The 24,910-nt window shown below is 39.5% G+C and overlaps 1 protein-coding gene across 3 annotated transcripts in view; it reads left to right on the plus strand.

The window, feature by feature from the left end:
* Positions 1–24,910, plus strand: part of AGPS (alkylglycerone phosphate synthase) — a 97,598-nt gene that overhangs the window by 13,754 nt on the left and 58,934 nt on the right. Inside the window, exons 1-9 of one of the 3 annotated variants that reach the window (XM_084798003.1) lie at positions 3,452–3,631; positions 7,276–7,365; positions 8,546–8,636; positions 10,125–10,245; positions 10,688–10,762; positions 14,489–14,560; positions 15,993–16,072; positions 18,669–18,749; positions 23,503–23,628. In XM_084798003.1, the coding sequence (XP_084654129.1) occupies positions 7,286–7,365; positions 8,546–8,636; positions 10,125–10,245; positions 10,688–10,762; positions 14,489–14,560; positions 15,993–16,072; positions 18,669–18,749; positions 23,503–23,628 (726 nt within the window). In that variant the 5' untranslated portion in view covers positions 3,452–3,631; positions 7,276–7,285. Of the gene's footprint in view, positions 1–3,451; positions 3,632–5,631; positions 5,826–7,275; positions 7,366–8,545; positions 8,637–10,124; positions 10,246–10,687; positions 10,763–14,488; positions 14,561–15,992; positions 16,073–18,668; positions 18,750–23,502; positions 23,629–24,910 lie in introns of those variants that run through there. The other 2 variants (XM_084798002.1, XM_084798001.1) reach the window with 2 other exon arrangements.

Genomic DNA, 24,910 nt, shown 5'->3' on the forward strand with positions numbered 1-24,910 from the left:
TAAGTCTCTGTTTGGGTGCTGGAAATCAAACCTGGGTTCTCTGGAGGACTAACAAGTGCTCTTAACTGCTGAGCCATCTCTCCAGTCCACCCCCTATGTTTTTGGTAGCAACTCTTTGTATTATTAATTCCCATATTTAAGTTTATGTGACACTGGCAACAATTAGCAAACTAGCAGCTATTGCATCAAAGGACTAAATACAGCAGCTAGTGCGGAAACACAGTATGGACATCCAGGGAAGTTGTCATGACATGGTAATGTGCAAGTTTGGTCAGAAGGCATTTTGTATACAAGAGTGTTATCTTGTTGAGCCATCTAGAACCCTGATTTTGTCAGAGTCTTGTCGTTACTCATTTAGCTTGGGTAGCACATTTCTCTTCCATCAGTGACCAAATTTAATAAGCAAGTAGACTAGTTCTTGATGGCAAACAAAATTATTAGTACTACTTTTTATTGTAAGCCAGCAAGTTTGTAGTACCTTATTACAACAACCGTAGGCAGTGTTACAGAATCCAGTGACTATGTTCGTTAGCTTTTCTCATCACTGTGACAAAATATTGACAGAAGCAACTTAAGTGGAGGGAAACATTTGTTGTGGCTCATGTTTTAGATTGTAGTCCACCATGTAGGGAAAGCACTGGCTGGTTGCAGCAGCAGGGTCTTGCAGCACGGTTTGTTTACACCTTTCTGCTAACTCCTCTTGCTTTGTTGAATTATGCTTTTCAAGTTGGACATGGTGGTTCATGTCTGTAATTCTAGTACTGAGGAGACAACAGCAGGAGGACCAGGGTTAGAGGCCAGTCTTAAGCTGCATGAAGCCTTAAAGTTTTCTTTATTTCTTTCCTCCTCCTCCCCCGCCTTTGTTTGTTTTTTTTTTTTTTTTGGTTTTTAGAGACAGGGTTTCTGTGTGTAGCCCTGGCTGTCCTGGATTCGCTTTGCAGACCAGGCTGGCCTTGAACTCACAGTGATCCACACCACGGCCCACTGGCCATAGAGTTTTCTGAGGCTTGTATCTTCAAGTACAGGTGACCATATGCGTATTCACTGATTCTTTCAACAAGTCTTTGAGTAAACTCCAGGTACTGGCTAATGTTCAGTTTTGCTGGGTTTGTCCGCCCTTCCCTGCACCGTGTCCCCAGCTCAGTGACTGGATGCTTCCCACAGGCTCCACACGGTTCTGTGACTAATTAGATTTCAGGTTTTGCAAGCGGCAGTTCTCTCAGGAGTATTCAGAGAGCAGGGGTGTTGCATGGACAGCACTGAGGCACTTTGACATGGTTCCTTCTCTCTGTGGGAAATAAAAATGTAATCAGATAAAGGTAGGGTGGGGAGTTTATATCAGGCAGCAGGAGATGTATAAGATTCAGATACTGGTCAAAGCCTAATAATGCTCAGTTTATTTTATAATTCAAATGTCACATCTTGCAACCAGGCATGTGTAGATTGTTAAGATTTTCTCTAAAATAACCCAAACTATTGTACATAATACAATTTTTACTTTTTTATATTATCTCCCTAATTGAAAAGGGATTTGCTTCGTTGTCAGATTCAAGCAGTGCACATTGTGAACATTTGAAAGCTTTCTTACTGAGTTTTTAAAGAATAATTTTACAGGGTTGACAGTCTAGATATGAAGATGACTTTAAATTGATTTCAAAAGGCCTACATTTAAGTTAAACTTCCAATAAAGTCAGTATCTACCCTCCTCCCCTATCAATCTAGTAAGAACTCCTTTTTATTTTTATTTTTTTATTTTTTGCTTTTTCGAGACTGGGTTTCTCTGTGTAGCGTTGGCTGTCCTGGACTCACTTTGTAGACTAGGCTGGCCTCGAACTCAAGGTGATCTTCCTGCCTCTGCCTCCAGAGTGCTGGGATTAAAGGCGTGTGCACCACACGTCTGGCGAACTCCATTTTTTTTTTTTTAAATAAGGAAGTTGGTGGGAATAGAATTTCATTTGTAGGATTTCCCACATATATGGTCTCCCTCCACCCCCAAGTCCTTGGCTGGCCTTAAACCTCTGGTCCGGCCCGAGCTTCCCAATTACTGGCTTTACAGGCATACACCACCATACCTTGTTCGGTGGGAGTTTTTCTTTCTTTCTTTTTTTTTTTTTTTTTTTGGTTTTTCGAGACAGGGTTTTGGCTGTCCTGGACTCCCTTTGTAGACCAGGCTGGCTTCGAATTCACAGCGATCCGCCTGCCTCTGCCTCCCGAGTGCTGGGATTAAAGGCGTGCACCACCACCCCCAGCTCGGTGGGAGTTTTTCATCGTGTTTTTTTTTCAAGAAGTGCCCGAGCTTCTCAATTACTGGCTTTACAGGCATACACCACCATACCTTGTTCTGTGGGAGTTTTTCATCGTGTTGTTTTTCAAGAAGTGTGTGTGTTGCTGTCTTTCTCATCATTTCTTATTTCACATGATCTTTGTTTTGGTTGTTCCAACCTTGAAGGAGTCAGTAGCACAGCAGATAATAGGGACCTGGATTAGAAACTCCTGCAGAGGGTTAGACTTTGTGCTCAATTGTGCCCATGTGCGATTGGCTTGGAAGTGGCTGATGCTGAGGTTGGTTAGCTCGGCCAGCACTGAGGCTTTCCTGGAGTTTCTTTTTTTCACTCTTCTAAAAGTTGTTTCTCATTTTAAGCTGGAACAGTTAGTGCATAGTTTACCTTCACCTGAACAGAGTAAGAAGTAGGCTGTACTTGTGTTAGAAAGATTTTAAAAGTTATTAGCTAACTGATCTTTAAAAAGTTGCTAACCCAGAGTAAAAGTAGGTGAATGAATACCTTTGTCCTTTTGCTGACTTTGTATGAGAATACCATGCTTAGAAAAAGCAATGGCAGGGCCTGTATGCTAACCCACGTGCTTGTAGCTTATTATTGAAGAGGAGTGGGGGTCTGATGATTCGTCTCCAGGTACAGCCTTGAAAGTGAGATCTCACTTAAGACTAAATAAAAGAACTCAGTATGGATTTGCATTGTGCTCAGTCTAAATGTTTCACTTAGTGACTGAGTAGCAGTGCTCGGGACTGCATCTCCTGGGAGAACACTGCCACCTTGTGTAGATGTGATGCTGCTTATAAGTATCCCTTTTCTTTTGTTGAAACAAGTAATTTTTCCTCTTCATATTTGTACTACTCCGTTGTCTAGGTTTGTAAAACATTTTAGTAGAGTAAAATCAAGCCAACCTTCCTATTTTTTGGCAATAGAAGAGTCTTGGAGTTTGATGACCTCAAATTTGTTGTGGTTAGCTTAGGAATTTGAATGTCTGGGACCCGATACTGACTACTGTACTTCAGGTTTAGTTGTGAGTGATTTCCTTTTATTAGAATTCTTGAGAAAGCGGAGAATTTTGCATTATTTTTTTGCAGCTTCCCAGGTGCCTTGGGATTATGATTGTAAAGGGCCGAGTTTACTGTGTGGTGGTGGTGGTGATGGGGGCAGCAGGCACCGGGCTTACTGATACAGCTGGTCCTTGATTCTTACAGTTTCCCTCAGGCAGACCAGTGCAGAATGACCACAGTAAGCTTAGAATAGTGTCTTGGAGAAAATCCTAAGGTTGCTGAAAAGAGGGCTCTTCAAACTGTTTTGGTTGCTGGAGGGTGTAACTCAGCCGTGTGACCATGCCTCTGCAGGTAAAGCTTCTTCATCTGGAAAGGTGGGGACAGGGCAGTTTCTAAGGATCTCTTCAGCAGTTAGATGTAATGTGTGATGCTCTGCTCTCATTTACAAATGTTAAGGCTGTAATACACGTCAAGATACTTGCAGTCTGTTACATAGGAAGATAATTAGGGTCAATAGCTTAATAAGAGGCCTGTTGTGGCTCACAGTGTGGACGTTTCCTTCTGTGCTAGATACCTGTTGTTTTGGGCCAGTGGTAAGGCAGCATATCACACACTGAGAGGCATGTGGCAGAGCAGACTAGTCATTTTATTCCCCAGGCTGTAAGAAAGAGACCATGGGAATAGAACTCAGGACCTCTGGAAGAGCAGCCAGTGCCCTTAACCTGTGAACCATCTCTCCAGTCCAGGGCCAAATATTCCTTAGCTTTCAAATCTCCTCATTTGTGGAGTGTACTACTATGTTTCTACCTCATTCCTTTGAGACAGGGGTTCTCACTACACCTGGAGCTAGGCTGGCAGCTAACTAAAATGCCCCAGCAGTCTTCCTGTCTCTGCTTCCCTCCTCCTTCCTCCCAGTGCTGGGTTACAGGAGGGTGGCCTGGCTGGCTTCAATGCGCTCACTGGGCTCTGAACTCGGGTCTAAATGCCTGTGTTTCAAGTGTTCTTATGTACTGAGCACCTCTGTACCGAGCTGTGAAGTTTTGTCTCTAAAGGCATTCCCAGAAGTCTGTTCTAAGCCATCTTCTACAGTGATGGGGTTGTGTCCCCATGAGGCCCATGCCTTTAATCCCAGCGCAGGCAGGTTCTCACTATGTAGCTTAGGCTAGCCTTGAACTTGTGATCTTATTGCCTCTGCTTCCCTTATTCCCATGATTTCAAATTAAAAAGTTTTAGTTTCTTTGTCTCAATTTTTTTTTTTTGACAGGGTTTTTCTGTGTAGCCTTGGCTGTCCTGGACTCGCTTTGTAGACGAGGCTGGCCTCGAACTCACAGAGATCCACCTGCCTCTGCTGGGATTTAAGGCGTGTGCCACCACGCCTGGCTAAACTAGCACTTTTTAAAAAAATTGTCTTTTTGTAGTTTCAAAGCACCAATGCTTTGGTTCTGTGGCTCTTCACGCTCAACTTCCTCCCTGGTCTCTATTTTCCTCCCAAGTGCTGGGATTAAAGGCTTGCACTACCACCTCCTGGCTCTTTGTCTCAATTTTATGTTTAGAGACTTGAGTATACATTTGGCTACTTGTAGCTGGTTCATTGTATTATATTCATGTAGCTCTTATTAGAAATGCCTTTGGCCTAGGACAATAATTCCTATACAGTTTTACTCCTCAATTTTTAGCTTTTTCTTCCTTGAGAATTATGGGAAATTTGAGGAGTATTTTCTAGTGAGAACATCATTTTTTATTTGAATTGTTTTTATTGTAATTTAAAAAGAGGTGGCTTCTCTAGCTGGGCACTGTGGCAAGCTTACTTTGAATTAAAAGGCATGTAGCCTTTCTGGATAGAAAACAGTTGTTATTTAGTTATCTTCATTTCAACCTGCATAGCTGAAACATTTGCCACTAATTTATTTCAGTAGCTAAGATTCACCAGGGCACTTTGTAACACTAAAACTAACACCATGCCTAAGTGTGGTTCTGCATATGCCCAGACCAGTGTGTTTCCTGAGCATTGTGATACTGATTTTGATGAAAGTGGTTTTAGAAATTATGAAATCTAGTGTTTGGAAATGAAAATTGAAACGATGAAAGCTGATACAGTAGTGGTTATATATAGGTGAAGATTGATTGTTAAATCAAGGCTGAGGTGTAGATGCCTTGTAAGCTAGCACTTTAAATTTTTTATTTATTTATTTTGAGACACGGTTTCTCTGTGTAGCCTTGGCTGTCCTGGACTTGCTTTGTAGACCAGGCTGGCCTTGAACTCACAGAGATCTGCCTGCCTCTGCTGGGATTAAAGGCGTGTGCCACCACGCCTGGCTAAGCTAGCACTTAAAAAAAAATTGTCTTTTTGTAGTTTCAAAGCACCAATGCTTTGGTTCCGTGGCTCTTCACACTCAACTTCCTCCCTGGTCTCTATTATTTTCCCATGTACTGTTTTCAGGCGTGGCCTGTTTCCTTCTGAGGAGCTCACTAAGTCTGAGTGTGCTCTCAAGTCTGGATGTCAGCAGAGACATCGAAGCTTCTCTATCCCAGAGCTTCTGATAAGGTTTGGTTTTTTTGCTTTTGTTCCAGGCTAGGAATTTTTAAATGTCCTCCTTGATTTCTCCAGTTACCCAGAGTACATTGTTCAGTGTCTGCGTGTTTGTACAGTGTCTATAGTTTCTCTCGCTATCACTACAATCTAATAAGATATAAACGATTTTTAAAAATTTGTTAATACTTGATTTATGGTCTAAATGTGTCTGCTAGTAGTCAAGCTACCCTTAAAAAAAATCTTAAAAAGAAATTGATTCTTTGTGAATTTCACACCATGTACCCATCAGACTACCTTATAAATTGGTCTATTTCATTTTAGCAGAAAAATTAAAAATTCTGATTTTTTTCTAACACATGTAAAAGTCAGTTTCCTGTTCATAGTTTTAACTGCAAAGTTATTGAGGCCATCTTATACTAGTGGGGACCAGACCCAGAAGTAGAGCATGCCAGGCTGTAGCCTGTACTTCAGACTTAAACTCAGTATGTAAGATGAAACACTTTTCTCCTCCTCATCCTCTTTTTTTTTTTTTTTTGAGACAGGATTTCTCTGTGTAACCTTAGCTGTCCTAGATTCACTTTGTAGACCAGGCTGGCCTTGAACTCACAGTGCCCCACCTGCCTCGGCCTCCCGAGTGCTGGGGTTAAAGGCGTGCGCCACCACCGCCCGCCTCGAAACACTTATCTTCTAAGCATTCTCCTTTTCATCTGTCTTTGAGTGCATTAAATTTGTTAATTGTAGTTCTTGTGAGGCATGTGTTGCTCATTACAAGAGGGACGGGGAAATAAGGTAATTTTTTCCTTAGTAACTTACTTAATGCCAGCAATGTTGATCCCATGAGTACCTGTTGTGAGGCTAGTTAACTGATTTTTTTGGAAAGAATACTATAATAAGACAAAAGGACTGACGTGTGGTTGGCGTATAAAAGTTTGTAATAGCTGGATGTGGTGGCCCATGTCTATAATCGCAACACTTGGAGAGCAGAGGCAGGCAGATTGCTATGAGTTTGAGGCCAACCTGGTCTACAAAGTGAGTCCAGGACAGCTAAGGCTACTCAGAGAAACTCTGTACTGAAAAACAACAAAACAAAACAAAACAACAACAACAAAAAAAAAAAAAAAGAAAAAGAAAAGAAAAAATATGGATATGGTGGTAATAGCTGATAGTGTGATATTATGTAGAAACTTATAAAATGAAATTTAATCAAGTGTATTCATGCGTATATATGAGAGATCATGAGCATATGTGATATGGACATAGAATCCAAAGGTGTTGAGTTTTCCAGGTGGTTGTGAGCTACCCCTGTGGGTCCTGATTGCTAAATTCAAGTCCTCTATAAGAGCAGCACACAGTTTTAACTGCTGAGCCATCTCTAGCACCAGGATAAGTCTTGTATGTGTGTGTGTGTATATATATATATATATATATATTTTTTTTTTTTTTTTTTCTTTTTTGTCACCAGGCAAGAAGTTATGAAATGGAATGGATGGGGCTATAATGATTCCAAGTTCTTCTTCAATAAGAAGGGCCAGGTTGAGCTGACGGGGAAAAGGTAATCTTGCATTTTAAGCTCACTTTATTCTTTTTTTTTCCATTTCTTACATTTTTTTCTTATATTTTTTAAACATTAAAAAAAGAATGAAAATATGATACACCCTCCTCTAACCAAAAAATTGCCTGCACTTTACTATAATCCTTTTTATCTTATAATATTTAAATTCTGATATCATAATATCTATACTTTAAAATTTTTAAAAATAAGCCCATATAATCACTCACATATTAATTAGTGATTAGTATCACACTTTAGAAGTAATACCTACTTATTTAGTTCATATTCTTATTGCCCCTCTTGTCTTACAGATAACTTCTTTAGGGAGTTTTCTGGATGAGGAGCCAAAGAGCCACCCTTGTTCCTCCATGCTTTTGATTTATTGGAAATGACTTGATGTATAAACCTTGTAACTTGCACCTGCTTTTGGGTTATAATGAAAGGTTACACCTTTACAGTTATTAGGAGAACATTAATTAAAAGCAAAGAGGATGTGATGATGTTGATAGTGACATTTTTCTAGGGCAGTGGTTCTCAACCTTCCTAATGCTGCAACCCTCTAATACAATACATTCCTCATGTTGTGGTGACACCTGACCATAAAATAATTTTTGTTCTACTTCATTACTGAAATTTTGCTACTGTTATGAATTGTAATGTAAATATCTGATATACAGGATATCTGATATGTGACCCATGTAAAAAGGTCATTTGATTCCCAAAGGTGTCGTAACCCATAGGTTGAGAACTGCTGATCTAGGTAGTTACAGAAGTAGAGATTTATGTGCTAGTTTTAGAGACTGGGAGAGTGCACTACTGCTACTATCACCAGCGTGGGTTCCTTAAGAATTCATTTCCTAAATTGCTGAGTTCTGATCTAAAGACAGAGAAAGGAAGAATAAAGGTGAATTCTGTAAGCTCTTGAGGATGGGCATCAGAGGGTGAGTGCTCGGCATGTTCACTTGAAGTAGGCAGTACTCCCCTCTCCAAAACTTAAACAAGAAAAGACTCCAGAAACGGAAATAGGATCTGGGTGCTCTAGAATTAAATATGTACTATACACGCAGTTTAGTCACTGAACCTTTTAGGAACTGCTCGATCATTCCTCGAAGCAGAATATAGCTTCACGTTTCCCTAGAGATACCTGTCCCTAGCATTCTTCATCTACTTTGTACCTTAGGTACCCTCTTAGTGGCATGACTTTACCAACCTTAAGAGACTGGATCCAAAACACCCTTGGAGCAAGTCTGGAGCATAGAACTACCTCTAAAGTAAGCAAACAGTACTTACAATATGTTAAGTTGTGCTTTTTATGCCTAACCAATTAGTTATTGCAATGATTTGTTACATTTGTTTGCTATAGCTATCTTGTTGCTGTGAACCCAATTAAATATTTAGCATTTCTTTATATTGTGACTATTTGTATTGTTATTTTGGAATATATAGGGTAGTTATCTTATCTCTCCAATTTGATATGCCAGTCCGTAACGTGATCTCTCTTATGTGATACTACGGACTGTTGGCATGTGATTGTTTCTAGGAGCTGGAGCAGTGGCACAGCAGACAAGAGCACTTCCTACCCTTGCAGAGAACCTGGGTCTAGTTCCCCGTGCCCACATGTTGGCCCACAGCAGTTTGTAATGGCAGTTCTGCTTTTAAGAATTTAAAATGCTAGACAGACGATTTATTGGAATTTGTTTGGTTATTTCCTTCTGGTAACTGTAGGATTATAGGATACAGGTAAGGTAAGACCACAGCCTCCCGGTCCTCATCTATGTTAACTCTAATCGCTATTTTCACAGTTCTTAGAATCGTGCCTGGCTTTTTGGAGTAAAAATAAATACTTATTTGAATGAATATGGCCCCTTACAAGATTAAGAGAGTATAGAAATACCAGACGTTTTTGTTTATATTTTCTTATGTATTTTTTATCCCAAATACTGTATTAACATTCCTTATGTTCAGGAGTTGCGTATGTCTGACACGCTGTCCGGTGCTTTCCGTGTAGTAGCCCTAAACATTTGGTTGGTAGTCTCATTAACGAGAAGAAGCTGAGGCTCTTGGAGGTTGAATGACATGCTCAGTGTGGTCTTTCTTAACTTTACAGTTGAAGGTTAGGCTTCAAGATACTAACGGAAATTGAGTTGATACTTAATTAAGTCATATGTTTTAAAACTGGCTAATAATAATACTTTTGTTACTTAATGTAAGAGTTCCTGTGCAACATTTTAAAATGGCCATTGAAGAAGGAAATGGTAAATTTTATCTACAGGAGAAAAATGTCAATGTAAAGTACACTAGTATTTGTAATCTAAACTGAAGATTTGAGACTTCCTGTCTTCTCTATTGTTGGTTACAGTCTTCACTGTCAGTAACAAAGGGCCAGCCGTAGAAACAGAGAAAGCATAATCTCCCTGTTAAATGTTATTATATGATTAACCAAACCATTTGTACTTTGCTATTGTTACCAAGTTGGACTCTGTTACTTGATATATCATCTATTGAACTTAAAAAAATTCTCATCTTGGGCCGGGCGTGGTGGCGCATGCCTTTAATCCCAGCACTTGGGAGGCAGAGGCAGGCGGATCGCTGTGAGTTCGAGGCCAGCGTGGTCTACAAAGTGAGTCCAGGACAGCCAAAGCTACACAGAGAAACCCTGTCTCGAAAAACCAATAATTTCCATCTTATAATCGTTCTTTTAGTAGAGGGGATCAAAGTTATTTTTTAAAAATAAGTCAAAAACCAATTTCATTTTTTAGGCATCCTTAAATCCTAGTGAAGCACCTCCTTCTATTGTGAATGAAGATTTCCTTCAGGAACTTAAAGAAGCTCATATTTCCTACTCACAGGAAGCAGATGATCGAGTGTTCAGAGCTCATGGTAGGCTGCTGACCTGGGGCTGCCCACACTGGGGCTGCCCACACTGGGGCTGCCCACACTGGGGCTGCCCACACTGGGGCTGCCCACACTGGGGCTGCTCACACTGGGGCTGCTCACACTGGGGCTGCTCACCCTGGGGCTGCTCACACTGGGGCTGCTGACCTGGGGCTGCCCACACTGGGGCTGCTCACACTGGGGCTGCTCACCCTGGGGTTGCCCACACTAGGGCTGCTCACCCTGGGGCTGCCCACACTGGGGCTGCTCACACTGGGGCTGCTCACAGTGGGGCTGCTCACACTAGGGCTGCTCACACTGGGCTGCCTACCCTGGGGCTTGCCTTTGTACTTTTCACCTGGGGCTGCTCACATTGACTTTTGTCTTTATTTAGAAGGTTTCTATAAGTTAAATTGTTTTGTATTTTTCTTTTTCAACAACAAAACAGGTCATTGTCTTCATGAGATATTTTTGCTCAGGGAAGGGATGTTTGAGCGAATTCCTGATATAGTTGTATGGCCAAGTAAGTTGTTTGAACTCTTTGTATCATTTTAATATAGTTTGTTTCCAAACACATTATCAGTTCTCTGAGGAATTTATTTAATTTTAATGTGAATTTCTTACTGGTAATGAAACCTAGCTCTCCTTTGATGAGGGCAAGTTTTGAGAGAATGTTGCAGTTTTGAGGCATTGTAACTCTCACAAGCCCCATGATGTGGAGACAGTTATTCTTTTGTAGTTAGAGCTCTACACATGTGCAAGCATACACTCACCTATGATGGTCTATTGTAGTTTTTTTCTTCTTCTTCTCCTCCTCCTCCTCCTCCTCCTTCTTCTTCTTCTCTTCTTCTTCTTTCTCCTCCTCCTCCTCCTCCTCCTTCTCCTCCTCCTCCTCCTCCTCCTCCTTCTTCTTCTTCTTTTGGTTTTTCAAGACAGAGGTTTTCCATGTAACAGCTGTATAGACCAGGCTGGCCTCGAACTCACAGAGATCTGTCTGCCTCTGCCTCCCGAGTGCTGCGATTAAAGGCGCACACTCCCACCGCTTGGCTTATAGTTGTCTTTAAGTCTGTTTAATCTGGATCATAATTATGTGGAAGTTGGCTAATTTGAGGTCTACTCTTGAGGTGACACTTTCTACCACTGTCATCGTCAAGTAGTGTGGATATCTTTTATTTCCATGCACTCCTGTATTCTATGTTCCCACGGGTGTGTGCATATAAAACCCCAAGTTTCCACTATTAAAGTCAACTCTGTGTGCTAATGAGATGGCTCAGCAGATAGTGTGCCTGCCTATAAGCACGACAACTCGAGTTTAATCCCTTGAATTTGGTTCCAGGAACCTTCACAAAGACGTAAGGAGAGAACCAACTCTACAAAATTGTCCTTTGACCTACACATGTGCTCCCCACCGTGCACACCCACCACTATCAACAATAGTAACTTTAAAAAAAATTTGGGCTAGAGAGATGGTTCAGTGCTTTAAAATACTGACTGTTCTTCCAGAGGACCCAGGCTCTATTCCTAGCATCCACATGGCAGTGTACAACCCCCTGTTAACTCCAGTTCCAGGAGATCCAGTGCCCCTTCTGGATTCTGTGGGTACTGTATAACATATACTATATATACATTATACAGATATACATATGGGCAGAACATTAAAAACAATGTAACTTCACTTGAGCTGGCTATCATGTATCTGTGTAATCCTATTGCTTGGATGGCTGAGGTAGGAGGGCCAAGAATTCCAGGTCAACTTTGGCCATATTTTGAGTATAGGATTAGCCTATCTCAAAAACCAAATCCCAGAGCAAATTCTCCACTTAGTAAGTTAGTATTTATGTATTATTTTCAGTGTGCTATACAGCTTATGAGTATCTCAGCTAGGTACTGAGGATAAGAAGTTGAGAAGAAAAATCCATGTTCCCAGGTGTAATGGGCTTTAGTAGGGAGGACAGATAAGTGCATATAATATACTGGAAGTGCTGACCATCACAGAGAAGTTCAGAGAAGATGTCACATCAAAGGGGTGGGTGGCGGGGCAAGGCCGAGCTGTTTCTGATAGCACAGCCAAGGAAGGCTTGTAAGTAAGTTACATTCACAGAGTGCATTTTGTCTTAAGTATTTTTTAACCGGTATTTTTTGGTGCTTTTTTAGTTTTGTTTTTGTTTTTCGAGATAGGGTTTCTCTGTGTAGCCTTGGCTATCCTGGACTCACTTTGTAGACCAGGCTGGCCTCAAACTCATAGAGATATACCTGCCTCCACCTCCCTGAGTGCTAGAAATACAGGCGTGTGCTACCACAGTATATTTTATTTATTATAATTATCCTCTTGCTCTTATCTTTCTGTTCCCTCCCCCCTCTCTCTTAAGTCCTATTCCTCTCCCTTTCTTTAATTCTTTTTTTTTTTTTTTACATTTATTTTATGTATGAGTGCTCTATCAGCATGTGTTCCTGTATTCCAGATGAGGGCATCAGATCCCAGTATAGATGGTTATGAGCCACCATATGTTGTTGCTGGGAATTGAACTCAGGACCTTCAGAAGAACAGCCAGTGTTCTTAATCCACTGAGCCATCTCTCTAGCCCCCTTTAATTATTCTTAATCTTTTTCTGTGTCTCTGTCCTTATCTGTCCTGGTCTTTTTCTTTTTCTCTTTCCCTGTGTGTGTATATGGTATGGTGCATAATTATGAGTATATGTGTGTGTCCCTGTATACACGCATGCAGAAGCCAGAGAAGGACAACTGGGCATCTTTCTGTCTCTTTTTGCCTTTAGAGGAGGTTTCTTACTGAACCAGAAACCCAACATGTCTGCTAGGCTGGCCTTGGCCTCCCTGCTGGAGTTACAGATGCATGCATCCATGCCTGGCTTTTTATGTAGATCCTGGGGTTCGATCTTAGATCTTTACTCTTGCAGAGCAAGTGTTCTTATTCCCAGAGCCATTTCCTAACCCTCATATACTATCTGTTAAATTACTAGTAGTAAGCTTTATAAAATTAATCTGAAAGCCTAAAAATAGATTTTGATTACAAATGGCAGTGGGCCTGTGGCTTCTTGGTGGAGTATGTGTTTAGCATATGAAAGGCCCTGGGTTTAATCCCATCAGACCACCCTACCCAATAATGGATCTGTATAAAGACTAAGTATTTCTAGCTTTATGCAGACAGAGAGAGATAGTTACAACTTTGTAAAGCAAGATCTTTGCTTACATAAGTATGTATCAATTTGTTTTTCTAACCCCCTTTCTCTTTCAGGATCTTAGCAGTTAATATTAGGTTTTTTTTAGTTTCCTTGCCTTAAAGCTTTGTCTTGCCTGTGCTGTGTGCTATAGACCGATGTTAAGCAATCCCTGCCATGTTGCTCCTCCTTAAACCCCGCTCATGCCCTGGTGCCAAGGCCAGCCGGAGTAGCTCCGTCTCATTGGACACCTGGCCGTTCTCAGTTAGAGTTCTGTTACTTAGACAGCTTTGGTTATATACAGCAGACAGGGATTCACGTGCTGCTCGAGGGTGTGTAAGATTTTACTGTTTGTTTAGGAATAAAGAAACAGCAGTGCTAAGGTGAATGGGAGAAAGGATGTGAAACACACTGCTTACATAGTTGGAATATAGCTGTTGATTTCAACAGGAAATGAAATACTCTTCCAGTAGGGTTACGTAGCCGACAGCACCTACTTAACCGAACAATCAAAGTTAAGACATGTCTTTGGCTATACTGTGTAAGAAAGGCATAGTACCACTCCTGTGAGAGTCCTACCAACCGTCTAGTCTCTATTTAATCTTAGGGAAACATGCAGACTCAAACTAGAGATTTGCTTGAAGTAACTGCCTAAATTTCCTCAGAAGTGTCATTGTTGTGAAAGTCAAAGGTAGATAAGGAAACGCCTGCTTAGAGAAGACTAGCAAGACGTCAGAGCTAGAGTTGCGTGTGACCCTGGTCTGAAGAGGAGTGTTGCTGGGATAGTAGAGGAAGGACGGTGGATTGCTTTCGTCTATGTTGTTTAATTGGTTTGATAATGAGACCTCCTTGATGTTAATATTATAGAATGTGACATGAAGGAAATTCTTATACTTTTAAAAAAGTCTGAATTGTTAAAAAAGAGTTGAAAAGAATCTCATTTAGAGCCTTTTAACATGATTGTGTCAATGAGGAAAGTTTTCGTGCTCAAGGGCTTTATTGGCCCTCAGTTTGTGAGGATATGCAGATGTTATTTATGTGCCTACATTTACTGCGTTTTCCTTCTTCAACAGCATGTCATGATGAAGTAGTTAAGATTGTGAATCTAGCGTGCAGATATAACCTTTGTATCATACCAATTGGTGGTACGTATTGTGCTTTTCAATTTTATTATGAATAAATTGGTTCTACTTAAAGTGTTTTGTGTTTTTATTTATATTTCTTTGAAAAACATTTTTTGTGATTATAATATAGTTACTGTTAAAAAATGGTTTATTTTGATTATTTATGTTCTAAATATGTCTACCTAAGCTGCTTGAGATGTTGTTTGCTTCTAATTCATGTCGTTTTTCAGTATCGACCATAGGGGAAGATGTTTTTTAATGCTAAGTAAGAAAATGTTCATTTAGTAATTAATTTTTTAACCTGTATGTAGTTGTTCAAGGCAAAATGTAAATGTTAGCTTTAGAGGAGCAGAGTGGTCATGGAGCATTAGGGGAACTGAAAGCTCACTAGTGCACTGATGCCTAGTCAGTGCCTGTGACCACAGAAGGCTAGTATTACTTTTACCTTATGGTCAGTTAATATTTTTTTTATTGTTGTTGATTGCATGACTTTAATAAGCCAAAGGAAATTACTTTCACTTCTAGAAATTAGGTCTCAGCAACCCTAGGAGTCCCAGGCTCCGTCTGCAGCTGGTACTGTCCCTTCAGTTAGTGAACAAGGCACCACAGTGCCATTTACTATCAAGTTTTCTTTTATTGAAAAGGATGTTATAAGCAAGTGGTGGTTACCAACCACAGGCACTGCATTTGCAGCTGACAATCTTATCTGGTAAAATTAAGCTGATGTGTGCAGATCTCTACTGGGAGTTGAATTCCAGCAGTTTCTTCTCCACATAGACTGTATGCAATAAAACTTTATTTTGATATGGGCTGATTGTAGTTAAAACTGAAAATACTGTATTATTCTTTGTTAAGAAGACATTTATCCTTTGATAAATTATATTAAGAGGAAATAGGAGTATATTGTTTAACTACTTCTACATATTATTTAGCCTACTTTACCATTATTTTTTACCAAAGAATATGAAAATTTATTTTTAAATATCATGATCTGAACATTTAGCTTGTTTCTATTTTAATTTATTAAAGCCTTTTGTATAACACTGTTATATTAACAGAAAGACAGTCATGTGCTTACGGTACAAGGAGTTGATGGTACTTCTAATTGTTCAGGCTTTGTCCTTTTTTTTTAAGCTACCTCTTCATAGTGAGCATGGCTTAGATCTTTGCTAATAATGTTTTTGGAGTTCTACAAAGTGCTAGGGCTTTCCATGAGTATGTCATGTCCAGGGATGGAGCCATAGCCCATTGATTTCAGTTCCATAGTAGTCTGTGTTTGGCTTTCAGCATAAAATAAAGGTGAGTTTGTTTTTAGTGTGTTAGCTTTTGCAAAAGTAGAAATAGGTGTCAGTGCTAGCAGACCCTTTCGTGTTTTGTGTACTAGGGATTTGCTCAAGAAATGAAGTGGATGCAGAATATTTAAACATTTAGTTTTTGATTCCTGTTTTGACAGGAGGAACAAGTGTGTCATATGGCTTGACGTGTCCTGCCGATGAGACAAGAACAATAATTTCTTTGGATACTTCACAAATGGTATATGATATTCTAAGATATACTTGGGTTGTTTTCTGCTTAAAATATTTTTTTTCTTTTTTAGAGTTATTTATTTATTTAATGTTTGAGTGCTCTGTCTGCATGTACACCTTCAGGCCAGAAGAAGGCACCAGATTCTAGTATAGTTGGTTGTGAGCCACCATGTTGTGGCTGGGAATTGAACTCAGGACCTCTGGAAGAGCAGATAGTGCTCTTAATCTCTAAGCCATCTCTCCAGCCCAAAACATCTATTTTAGCAGCGTGGTACAGATCTTAGTGCTATACTGCCAAGTTAGCCTGTAAATTGATCCTTTGAGAAGCATGATTTTGAAACTTCAGACAGTGGATAACTTGAAGTCTGCTGTTGTGAAGAAATTATTAGCTATGAGTAATGCATATCTACTTGCCTTCCATACCTAAACTGATGCTTTTACAGATTTGCTGAGGATGGGTGGAAGAATTTGTGTTTTACAAGATGTGAAAGCTGTACCATGTTAAGGTTTTAACCTGGGTTGAATTTTACCTTCACATATCAATGGTAGTCCTGAGTACCAACTTTGTGTGAATGTCTAAACTTGAATATTTTTTGAACAGCAAGGTAGCAAATAGTGCCCATGCCCAGAGTGAACAGTTACTAGTGCGTTGTTACATTTTCTAGACCTTTTAAAAACAAATATTGATGTGGGAACTTTTAAAAACAAATCTTGATGTGGTACTTTTTATCTATTTTGTCTTGTCTCTTTTAAAAAAGGGTGTTTTTCTCATTTACTGTATTTTTGTCACTCTTGTCAAGTCAAAATGATTTTCTTGTGCTAATTTATATGACTGCAGTGCCCTTCTACTACATAGAAATTAGAGTGGCGCTAAGGCCTTTGGCTCTACCCTCCACCCTGTTTTGAAACAGAGACACATGTAACCCTGACAGGGTTCACACTTTTGTTCATGTATCCTCTGTGGTGCCAAACGTATCCTTGAATTCCTGCCTCTTTGTCCTGAGTGCCATCACGCCTGTTCATGCTGTGCTGGGGTTGAGCTTGGCTTCATGCAGTAGGCAAGCACCCTGCAGGCTCAGCTACAGCCCTGGGCTCTGCTGGTACCTGGAGTTGTGGAGTGCACACTAGATGTAGAGTAGCTATACATTTTCTTTAGTTTTTTCTACCAAAAAAGATGTTTTAACCTTGGTGGGTACAAGACAAATGTTAGTGCAAGTATGTAGTTGCCTCAAGAGTCGGTCTGTTGGTGCATACACTATCTTTAAATTACTGTCTTGAGATTCCATCAAATTAATACATTCTTTGTCTTTTATCCTACAGTATTCAACTTTTATATTTATATCCTAAAAAAACGCATTCGCTTACATTTTAATGCTTACTATAACTCTGTAAAACAGTTATTTATATGTGTTAAAGTTCAGAATTTTAGCCGGGAGTGGTGGCGCACACCTTTAAATCCAGCAGAGGCAGAGGCAGGCGGATCGCTGTGAGTTCGAGGTCAGCCTGGTTTACAAAGTGAGTCCAGGACAACCAAAGCTACACAGAGAAACCCTGTCTCGGGGAGGTGGGGGGACATTTAGAATTTTATATTTTAGAATGTAGGCAGTCTACTAATTTTGCATTGTCTGCTGTGTGTGTCCCCTTTCATTATTTACTACGTTTATATTATTATTAGATAAGGAATATGTCAAACATACAAGCAAAACTTCCTTGCTATTCATAAGAAGACACACATGTAAGATATATATGAGTATGTTAACTGAAAGTGTCAGAAAAATATTTTATTGGTAGTTATTTAGTAATTTGAGTTATTCCAGAGAGTATTTATCCTGTCCTGTGCCTTTTGAGACAGGGACAGGGCCTTGTATTGCCCGGGCTGACCTCAGGCATACTGGGTAGCTGCACACGAACTCGTGACCCTCATGTCCCTATCTCTGGAAATGCAGGTATGCACCGCCATCCTGGCTCAGTTCCTTTTTTGGAGCATGAGGCGGTAGTTTGTTTTGCTTTCTACATGTGTTTCTTTCTCGGAATTTTTAAGAATGCAGAGATGTTGTGCTTTATGTTTAAATATCTTAGCAACCCCCTCCCACCCCTAGCCAGGTTTTTGAGGCATGGCTTCTTTGTGTAGCCTTAGCTGTCCTGGAACTTGCTCTGTAGATCAGGCTAGCCTTGAATTCATAGATCTGCCTGCCTCTGGCTCTCTAAGTGCTAGGATTAAAGGAGTGTACCATCACATCTGGCTCTGTATACTATTTTTATGTGGAGTATCTTATTTATTCCTTCAGCAACCCTGTTAGTATGCATCTCTACCGTACGTTTTAAAAATGAGGACTCACTAAGAGTAGATAGTTACTGCCTAAGCTAAGCAGTGGCATTGGGTTTAATGTGTGCACAAAGGTGGAGTGTATGTTTCTATCCAGTGTGTGCATAATGCACTGCTCATGTTGTGCTGTCTCGCTATAGAGTAAGGAAAAGGGCTTTATTGTCCTCATTTCCTGATTACTACCTTGTTACTGAAGCTTTGAATTTGGAAGTTAGGTATTTCCTAAGGAAGTGTTAATGGCTCAACGTACTGAGACCTCTCTCTTCCTTTGTAACAGAACCGGATTCTCTGGGTTGATGAGAACAACCTGACAGCTCATGTAGAGGCTGGGATAACAGGACAAGATTTGGAAAGACAGGTATGTTATCTCTTTAATTAGGGTTTTCCAAATAGCTCTATTCTCTGTCTGAAAGAACTGCCTTTCACAATACGTTGTTCACTCCGTGAATTTGCTCAGTTTTTGTTGTAGGTTCAGCTAGAACTGAGAGTACAGTAGGGAACGAGACACTAAACTCCCCTCAGGAGGCTCACATTGGGGTAGACAGTTGAAGACCTAGGCAGTGGGTGACACAGGGTGGTTAGACTAAATTCAGCTTGTGTGTGTTATCAAATGGGGCCAGGTAGGAAGAACTTGGACAATTATGTATCATAGAGGTTTGACATTTAAAATGAGGCTTCAATAGATGGGAATGAATAAGAACAAATTATGTATGAAATGCATAGTGGAATCCATTACTTGGCATAATAACTTTAAAGATTAATAAGATAAAATGAGACTTGAGAATGAGTCAGAGTTAGCAGGAAGTGGGCAGGTGAAGAGAGCAGTCTGAGGAAGGTGTGGGCAGCGCTTTAAGGGGGGCTGCTGCGTGTGCAGCCCTTAATCTCTCTATCTTTTCCAGTATTTAACAAATTGTTAAAGTTTCTGTTTATGGATTCTAAGCAGGTAATTGTTAAAAATGAATTAATTCATATGGGCTGGAAAGATGGCTCAGAGGTTAAGAGCACTGACTGCCGTTCCAGAGGATCTGGGTTTAATTCCCAGCACCTGCGTCGTGGCAGCTCACAACCCTCACAGCTCCAGTTCCTGTGGCTCCATCACCCTCTTCTGGCCCCCATGGGCACTTGCAGACATAACACCCATACACATGAAAATAAGAATCTAAAAAAAATTGATTTCTTAAAAACTTCCCCCTAAATGGTCAAGATGATTGTAATCTAAATTTTATAAATAAAAATTAGGAATTAAAATTTGTTGGTTAACACACAAATCATGTTCAAAATATATTTTAGATTAGTTTGTCTATGAACCTTTAATAAGACACAGAAAATGTATGGTTGTTGGTTGTATTTTTATTTCCTTTCCCTCTTTTTTGAGATGGTTAAAGTTGGTCTACTTGTGACTGATTCTTTAAAATTTTATTACAATACTGGAAAACATTTTTGAAATATTAAAAGTGTCACTTCTGAGTAGTTCTTGTGAAATTTTATGTGGAAAAGTTTAGCAGAGAGGAAATACTGACTGCTGCCAGCTGAGGCAGTCTGTCTCCAGGGCGGATTGGAATTACACATACTTAAAGTTGAGCGGATTTGTTGAAGTATTGTCAGAGATCTCCAAACAGGTCATGGCTTTATATAGTGAAGATAAAGGACTCATTAATTATTACAGTTTCTAATGAACTTTGGTGATATTAAAAGAAAAACATCTAAGAGACTCTGGGTGAGTTAGTCCTCCATTAGCTGGAATGAGAGACGTTATCTACAGCCATTTTCTTTAATAACAAAGAATGACCTTTGGGCTTCCAGTTTTTAAATTTTTTAAATTAAAAATTAAATTTGAAAAGATTTACTCTCTTTTAAAGCAGTTTATTTATTTTCTTAATGTGTATGGGTATTTTGTCTGCGTGCAGAGATACGTGTACCCTGTGCACTCCTGGTGTGATGGATCCCCTGGCACTGGAGCTACAGACAGCTGTGAGCTGCCATGTGGGTGCTGGGGGCTGAACCCAGGCCATCCAAAGGTGCACAGCCAGTGCTGCTAACCGCGGAGCCGTCTCCAGTGAAGCCTCCAGTTTTATGTCCTTTAGTATAGCAGTGAATGTAGTATTTTAACCTTTCCAAGTTTTCCTTTCTTGTTCTTTTTTTTAAAGGTCAGAAATAAAATCCAAAGAACATATCTCCTTGGAATATAAGTGACATTTCCTTCAGCAGGTGCTTCTGAGATTTCACCTTCTAGTCAGTTTCTCTCACTGTGACACAGAGCCTCCTGAGCCTGCAGTGGCTCCTGCAGTCCAGCAGCTGTTTCCACTAGACCTCTCCTTGTTAAACTCCTGTGTCCTTTAGTTTATAACTCAGATGAGACAAGCAGGTTAAAACGTTCTGTTCATTCCTTGGGGATTTAAAGTGACATTAACACACAAGTTGAGTATCAGATTGTAATCTCTTTAACTTGTAAATTACATTGGATTTTAGTCTGGTTAAATGTTAAGGTACATCACTAACATGCCAGTTAGGGATTTGGGGATTTTCTTAGGGGTCTATTACATCTTTGGTGACTTTTAAAACTGATAGTCTGGGGACGTGTGAGCTTAATTTTTTTCTTCCCAGAGATATCATCATTAATAATTTCATAGTTTCATGTTTTGTTCTTGTTTCAAGTAGCTACTAGCCCTTCCTGTAAGCGTTAAATATACATTTTAGCTGTGTGACCTCAGGAAGGATACTCACCTTTATGCTTCAGAGTCTGCATTTATGAAACGGTGACAATAATACCTCTTACGGGTTTTGCTAGAATGAAGTACATTTAGAATGGAGCACATTTAGAGCTCATTCCATTAGTTCTTGTCAAACATTATTTACGTCATTCAGGTACACTGAACACTTTATTCATAAGAAGAACCCTCGATGCAATTTCTTTCTGGAAGTGTAGATGATCATACCTAGTTCCCGCTTGTCTTTCTCCTTGCTTGTCTAATAAGAATTGCAAACCAGCATTATAAACGCTGACGTTGAAGGGATAAAATTTGTAGTTGTCTCTCAAATATTGCTTATTTTGTATCCTTCCTCATGTGTGTTACATCCCTCAGACCTTACACCTTCCATACCCAAGGCCCAGTGCACAGCAACAGTTCTTCCAGTAAGCTTTCCCGTTCCCACAGGCTGCTAGACTTCTGGGAGAATCAGCATCACAAGTATCTTTAAGTATCACAGAACATGGATAAGTCATAGCTACAAATAGCAAACATAAGTCACATATCCAGTCATACTATGGATTATTTTGTACATGGCTTATTTTCTAACTCTGTACTATATTATACTATATAGGGCTAGATTGCTGTTTTCAAATTAGAGGAGAATTTCAACTCTGAAGATTTTTAAAAAATTATTTATTTATTTATTTATTTATTTATTTATATTTTATGTGCATTGGTGTTTTGCCTGCATGTATGTCTGTGGGTGTCAGATCTTGGAGTTACAGACAGTTGTAAGCTGCCATGTGGGTGCCGGGAATTGAACCAGGGTCCACTGGAAGAGCAGTCAGTGCTCTTAACCACTGAGCCATCTCTCCAGTCCCAGTGCTGAAGTTTTATAAACTTAAATGTTTATTAAATTTTCAGGAATAGTGTCATAGCAGTCTGGCCACCTATACTGGCTAGTTTTTTGTCAACTTGAGGCTAGAGTCCATTGAGAGATTAGAACCTCAACTGAGAAAATGCCTCCCTAAGCTCAAGCTGCAGGCAATTCTGCAGGGCACTTTTGTAATCAGCGATTGAGGGGCAGGGCCTAGCCCATTGTAGATGGTACTACTCCTGGGCTGCCGGTCATGGGTTCTGTAAGAACCAGGCTGAGCAAGCAGTAAGCTTTTTGAATTATGAGTCATATTTTTTTTTTTGCTTTATTTTTCTAATAGTTTCAGTAAGGTGTAGGTGTCACCGAATAAATTGCTGTTATTTAAAATATACAGTTTGACATTGAATATCCCTGAAGCCTTATCAACATCAGAGTTACAAAACAAACCCCTGCTTAGTTGCTGATATATCTTAGAGATTCACGAACTTTTTCTTCTAATTTAATAAAATTGAGAAAATAATGTCAATATAGATTGTTTGAAGATGGAGCTAAGGAAGAAATCTAAAACACTGATAATTTTCATTTTAACCTTGCTTATTTGTGATTGGTTACTAACTTCCCTAGAAGCAAAATTAGAAGGTGTAATTTGCAATGATTGCATGTGAATCTAACAATTTATATTTAAGCTAATGGGCTTACACACTTTGAATACAACTTTCATGCCATACTTACACTTTGATACATGGGTACAAACATTGCTGACATACTCTACATCTCTGCATGGCTTACTTGAGAAATCAAAGCAGTTGCTGCACCGGATGACTGTCAGATGGTCAACACAGATTGATGGGCTTGCAGGCCAAAGGGAGTATGCAGATGGCGGTGTCCGTACCATTTGACAGGAGGTGGCCGCGACTCTAAAATGATTCCAGTGGGATGGCTTTGGTGGTGTTGCAGTAAAGGGCACCTATTCAACCTCAGGTGCTGTACAGATGGTGAAGCCAAGCTAATATAGAAAAATGAGAAACAAGTGACTATTTACTGCACAGGAATGCTTGGTCCACATCACAAGTCAATGATGGTATTGCATTTGGGAAGCCTAGCCAGATGGCTGTACATTAAAACACACGACTCCTTGAGAGAATTAAGTACAGGCAATTTGCTCAGGCTTTCTGGAGGCCTGCTGCATATTATATTAGGGTAGGGGGGAATGAGAGATGAAGTGCTTTATTTATTGAAGGCGTTAGGTTATTTAAGCATAATCTGATCTCCATAAGTACTCAACACATCTCTTCAAGGGGTACAAGGAAGGGTTAGCTGGAATTAAAAACAACATAATGTGAAGAGTAGTGTTTTTTGGCCCACACCACAGCTTTTCAGTTTTATGAAAGTTTTCACTAGGAAAAAAAAAGTTTTTGTTTTTTTTTTTAAACAGGTTTTCATGTGTCAGAAATACTAGAAACATATTGGAGGAGTTAATGTGCTGAATGCTATGTGAAATGGGACCATTTTTGCCAGTAAAATTTTACACTTTTGCTTTGCAGCTTAAAGAAAGCGGTTATTGTACAGGCCATGAGCCAGACTCCCTGGAATTCAGCACCGTGGGAGGATGGATATCCACGCGAGCATCAGGCATGAAGAAAAATATCTACGGCAACATTGAGGACCTGGTAAATCTGTTAGCTACTGTCTAAGGATTAGTATTTAGAAACTAGGATAAAGTATTTAAAGCCTTTAAAAATAAGGATTGGATGGTAAAGGTCTTCAAAATATATTCCTTTTGATTATAATAATGCATATTGTGAATAGTATAAGCAGTTAAAAATATAACTATGGTCATATTTAAGGATGTCCTTTTTTTTTTTTAAAGGATGTCTTTTTATATGCAACTAATATTTAAGGTTTGTAGATGTTTCATAGTATCTAACTTTTAAAATATCCAAATAATTATTTTACAAGTCTATCAAGAGTGTAGTCTTTTTTTTTTTTTTTCTATCTTTGCTATTCTTTCTGTAGGAGATTTTACATTTACTTTTTTGAAGGAATTCTTTTTTTTTCTGTACAGATGAAGAACCTCATTGAAATGGTTCTGTTGATTGTTGTGTAAGCTGTTAGATTTAACGTGTGCCAATCTTCTGGGAGCATGAACGTGTTGTAACTCTGGGCTCCTTTTTAGGTGTTTTTTTTTTGTTGTTGTTGTTGTTTTTTTTTAGATAACTTATGTGACCTTGGCAAACTGGCTTACCTTTCCTAGCTTCAGTGTTTTTGTTGTTGTTGTTGTTTGTTTTTGTTTTTTTGAGACAGGATTTCTTTTCTGTAAAATACAATAATTAATTAGAATTATTATATGGTTGAAGGACTAGGATGAAAGTTCTAGCAGTCTGATGTATAATAGGTGCTTCATAAATGTTACGGTTTTTAAAAATGTTTAATATTTTGATAATATCTTACTTATTTTGCTCCTTAGGCCAGGCTGACCTAGAACTTGAAATTTTCCTATTTCCATCTTAGCCGCTGGGGTTACAGGCAGGCAACACCGTGCTGGCTGCTTGATAGTACTTTAGAAGGACCTATGAGGCTGTTACATTGAAGTAATAATGCACAGTTGTTCTTGTTTTGGTTTTTCAAGCCTAACGTCTCAGGGTTTTTATTAATACTTAGGTTGATAAGAATGTCAGATAAATTTCATGAGAGACATTAAGTTTTACCAGTCAGCATCCAGCATTTTACATGAATTCTTTAAAATGCTTGTTATTCTGTTTAAGAAATGTTAAAAACTACAGTTTTCTTTTTATATTAAAATTAAATCCTTAGGAGGCAGAGGCAGGCAGATCTTTGTGAGTTTGAGGCCAGCCTGGTCTACAAAGTGAGTCTAGGACAGCCAAGGCTACACAGAGAAACCCTGTCCCGAAAAAACAAAATAAAACAAAAAAAACCAAACAATCTCCCCCA

Source organism: Acomys minous, assembly GCF_964271855.1.
Source record: "Acomys minous genome assembly, chromosome: 10".
In the NCBI taxonomy this organism is placed as follows: domain Eukaryota; kingdom Metazoa; phylum Chordata; class Mammalia; order Rodentia; family Muridae; genus Acomys; species Acomys minous.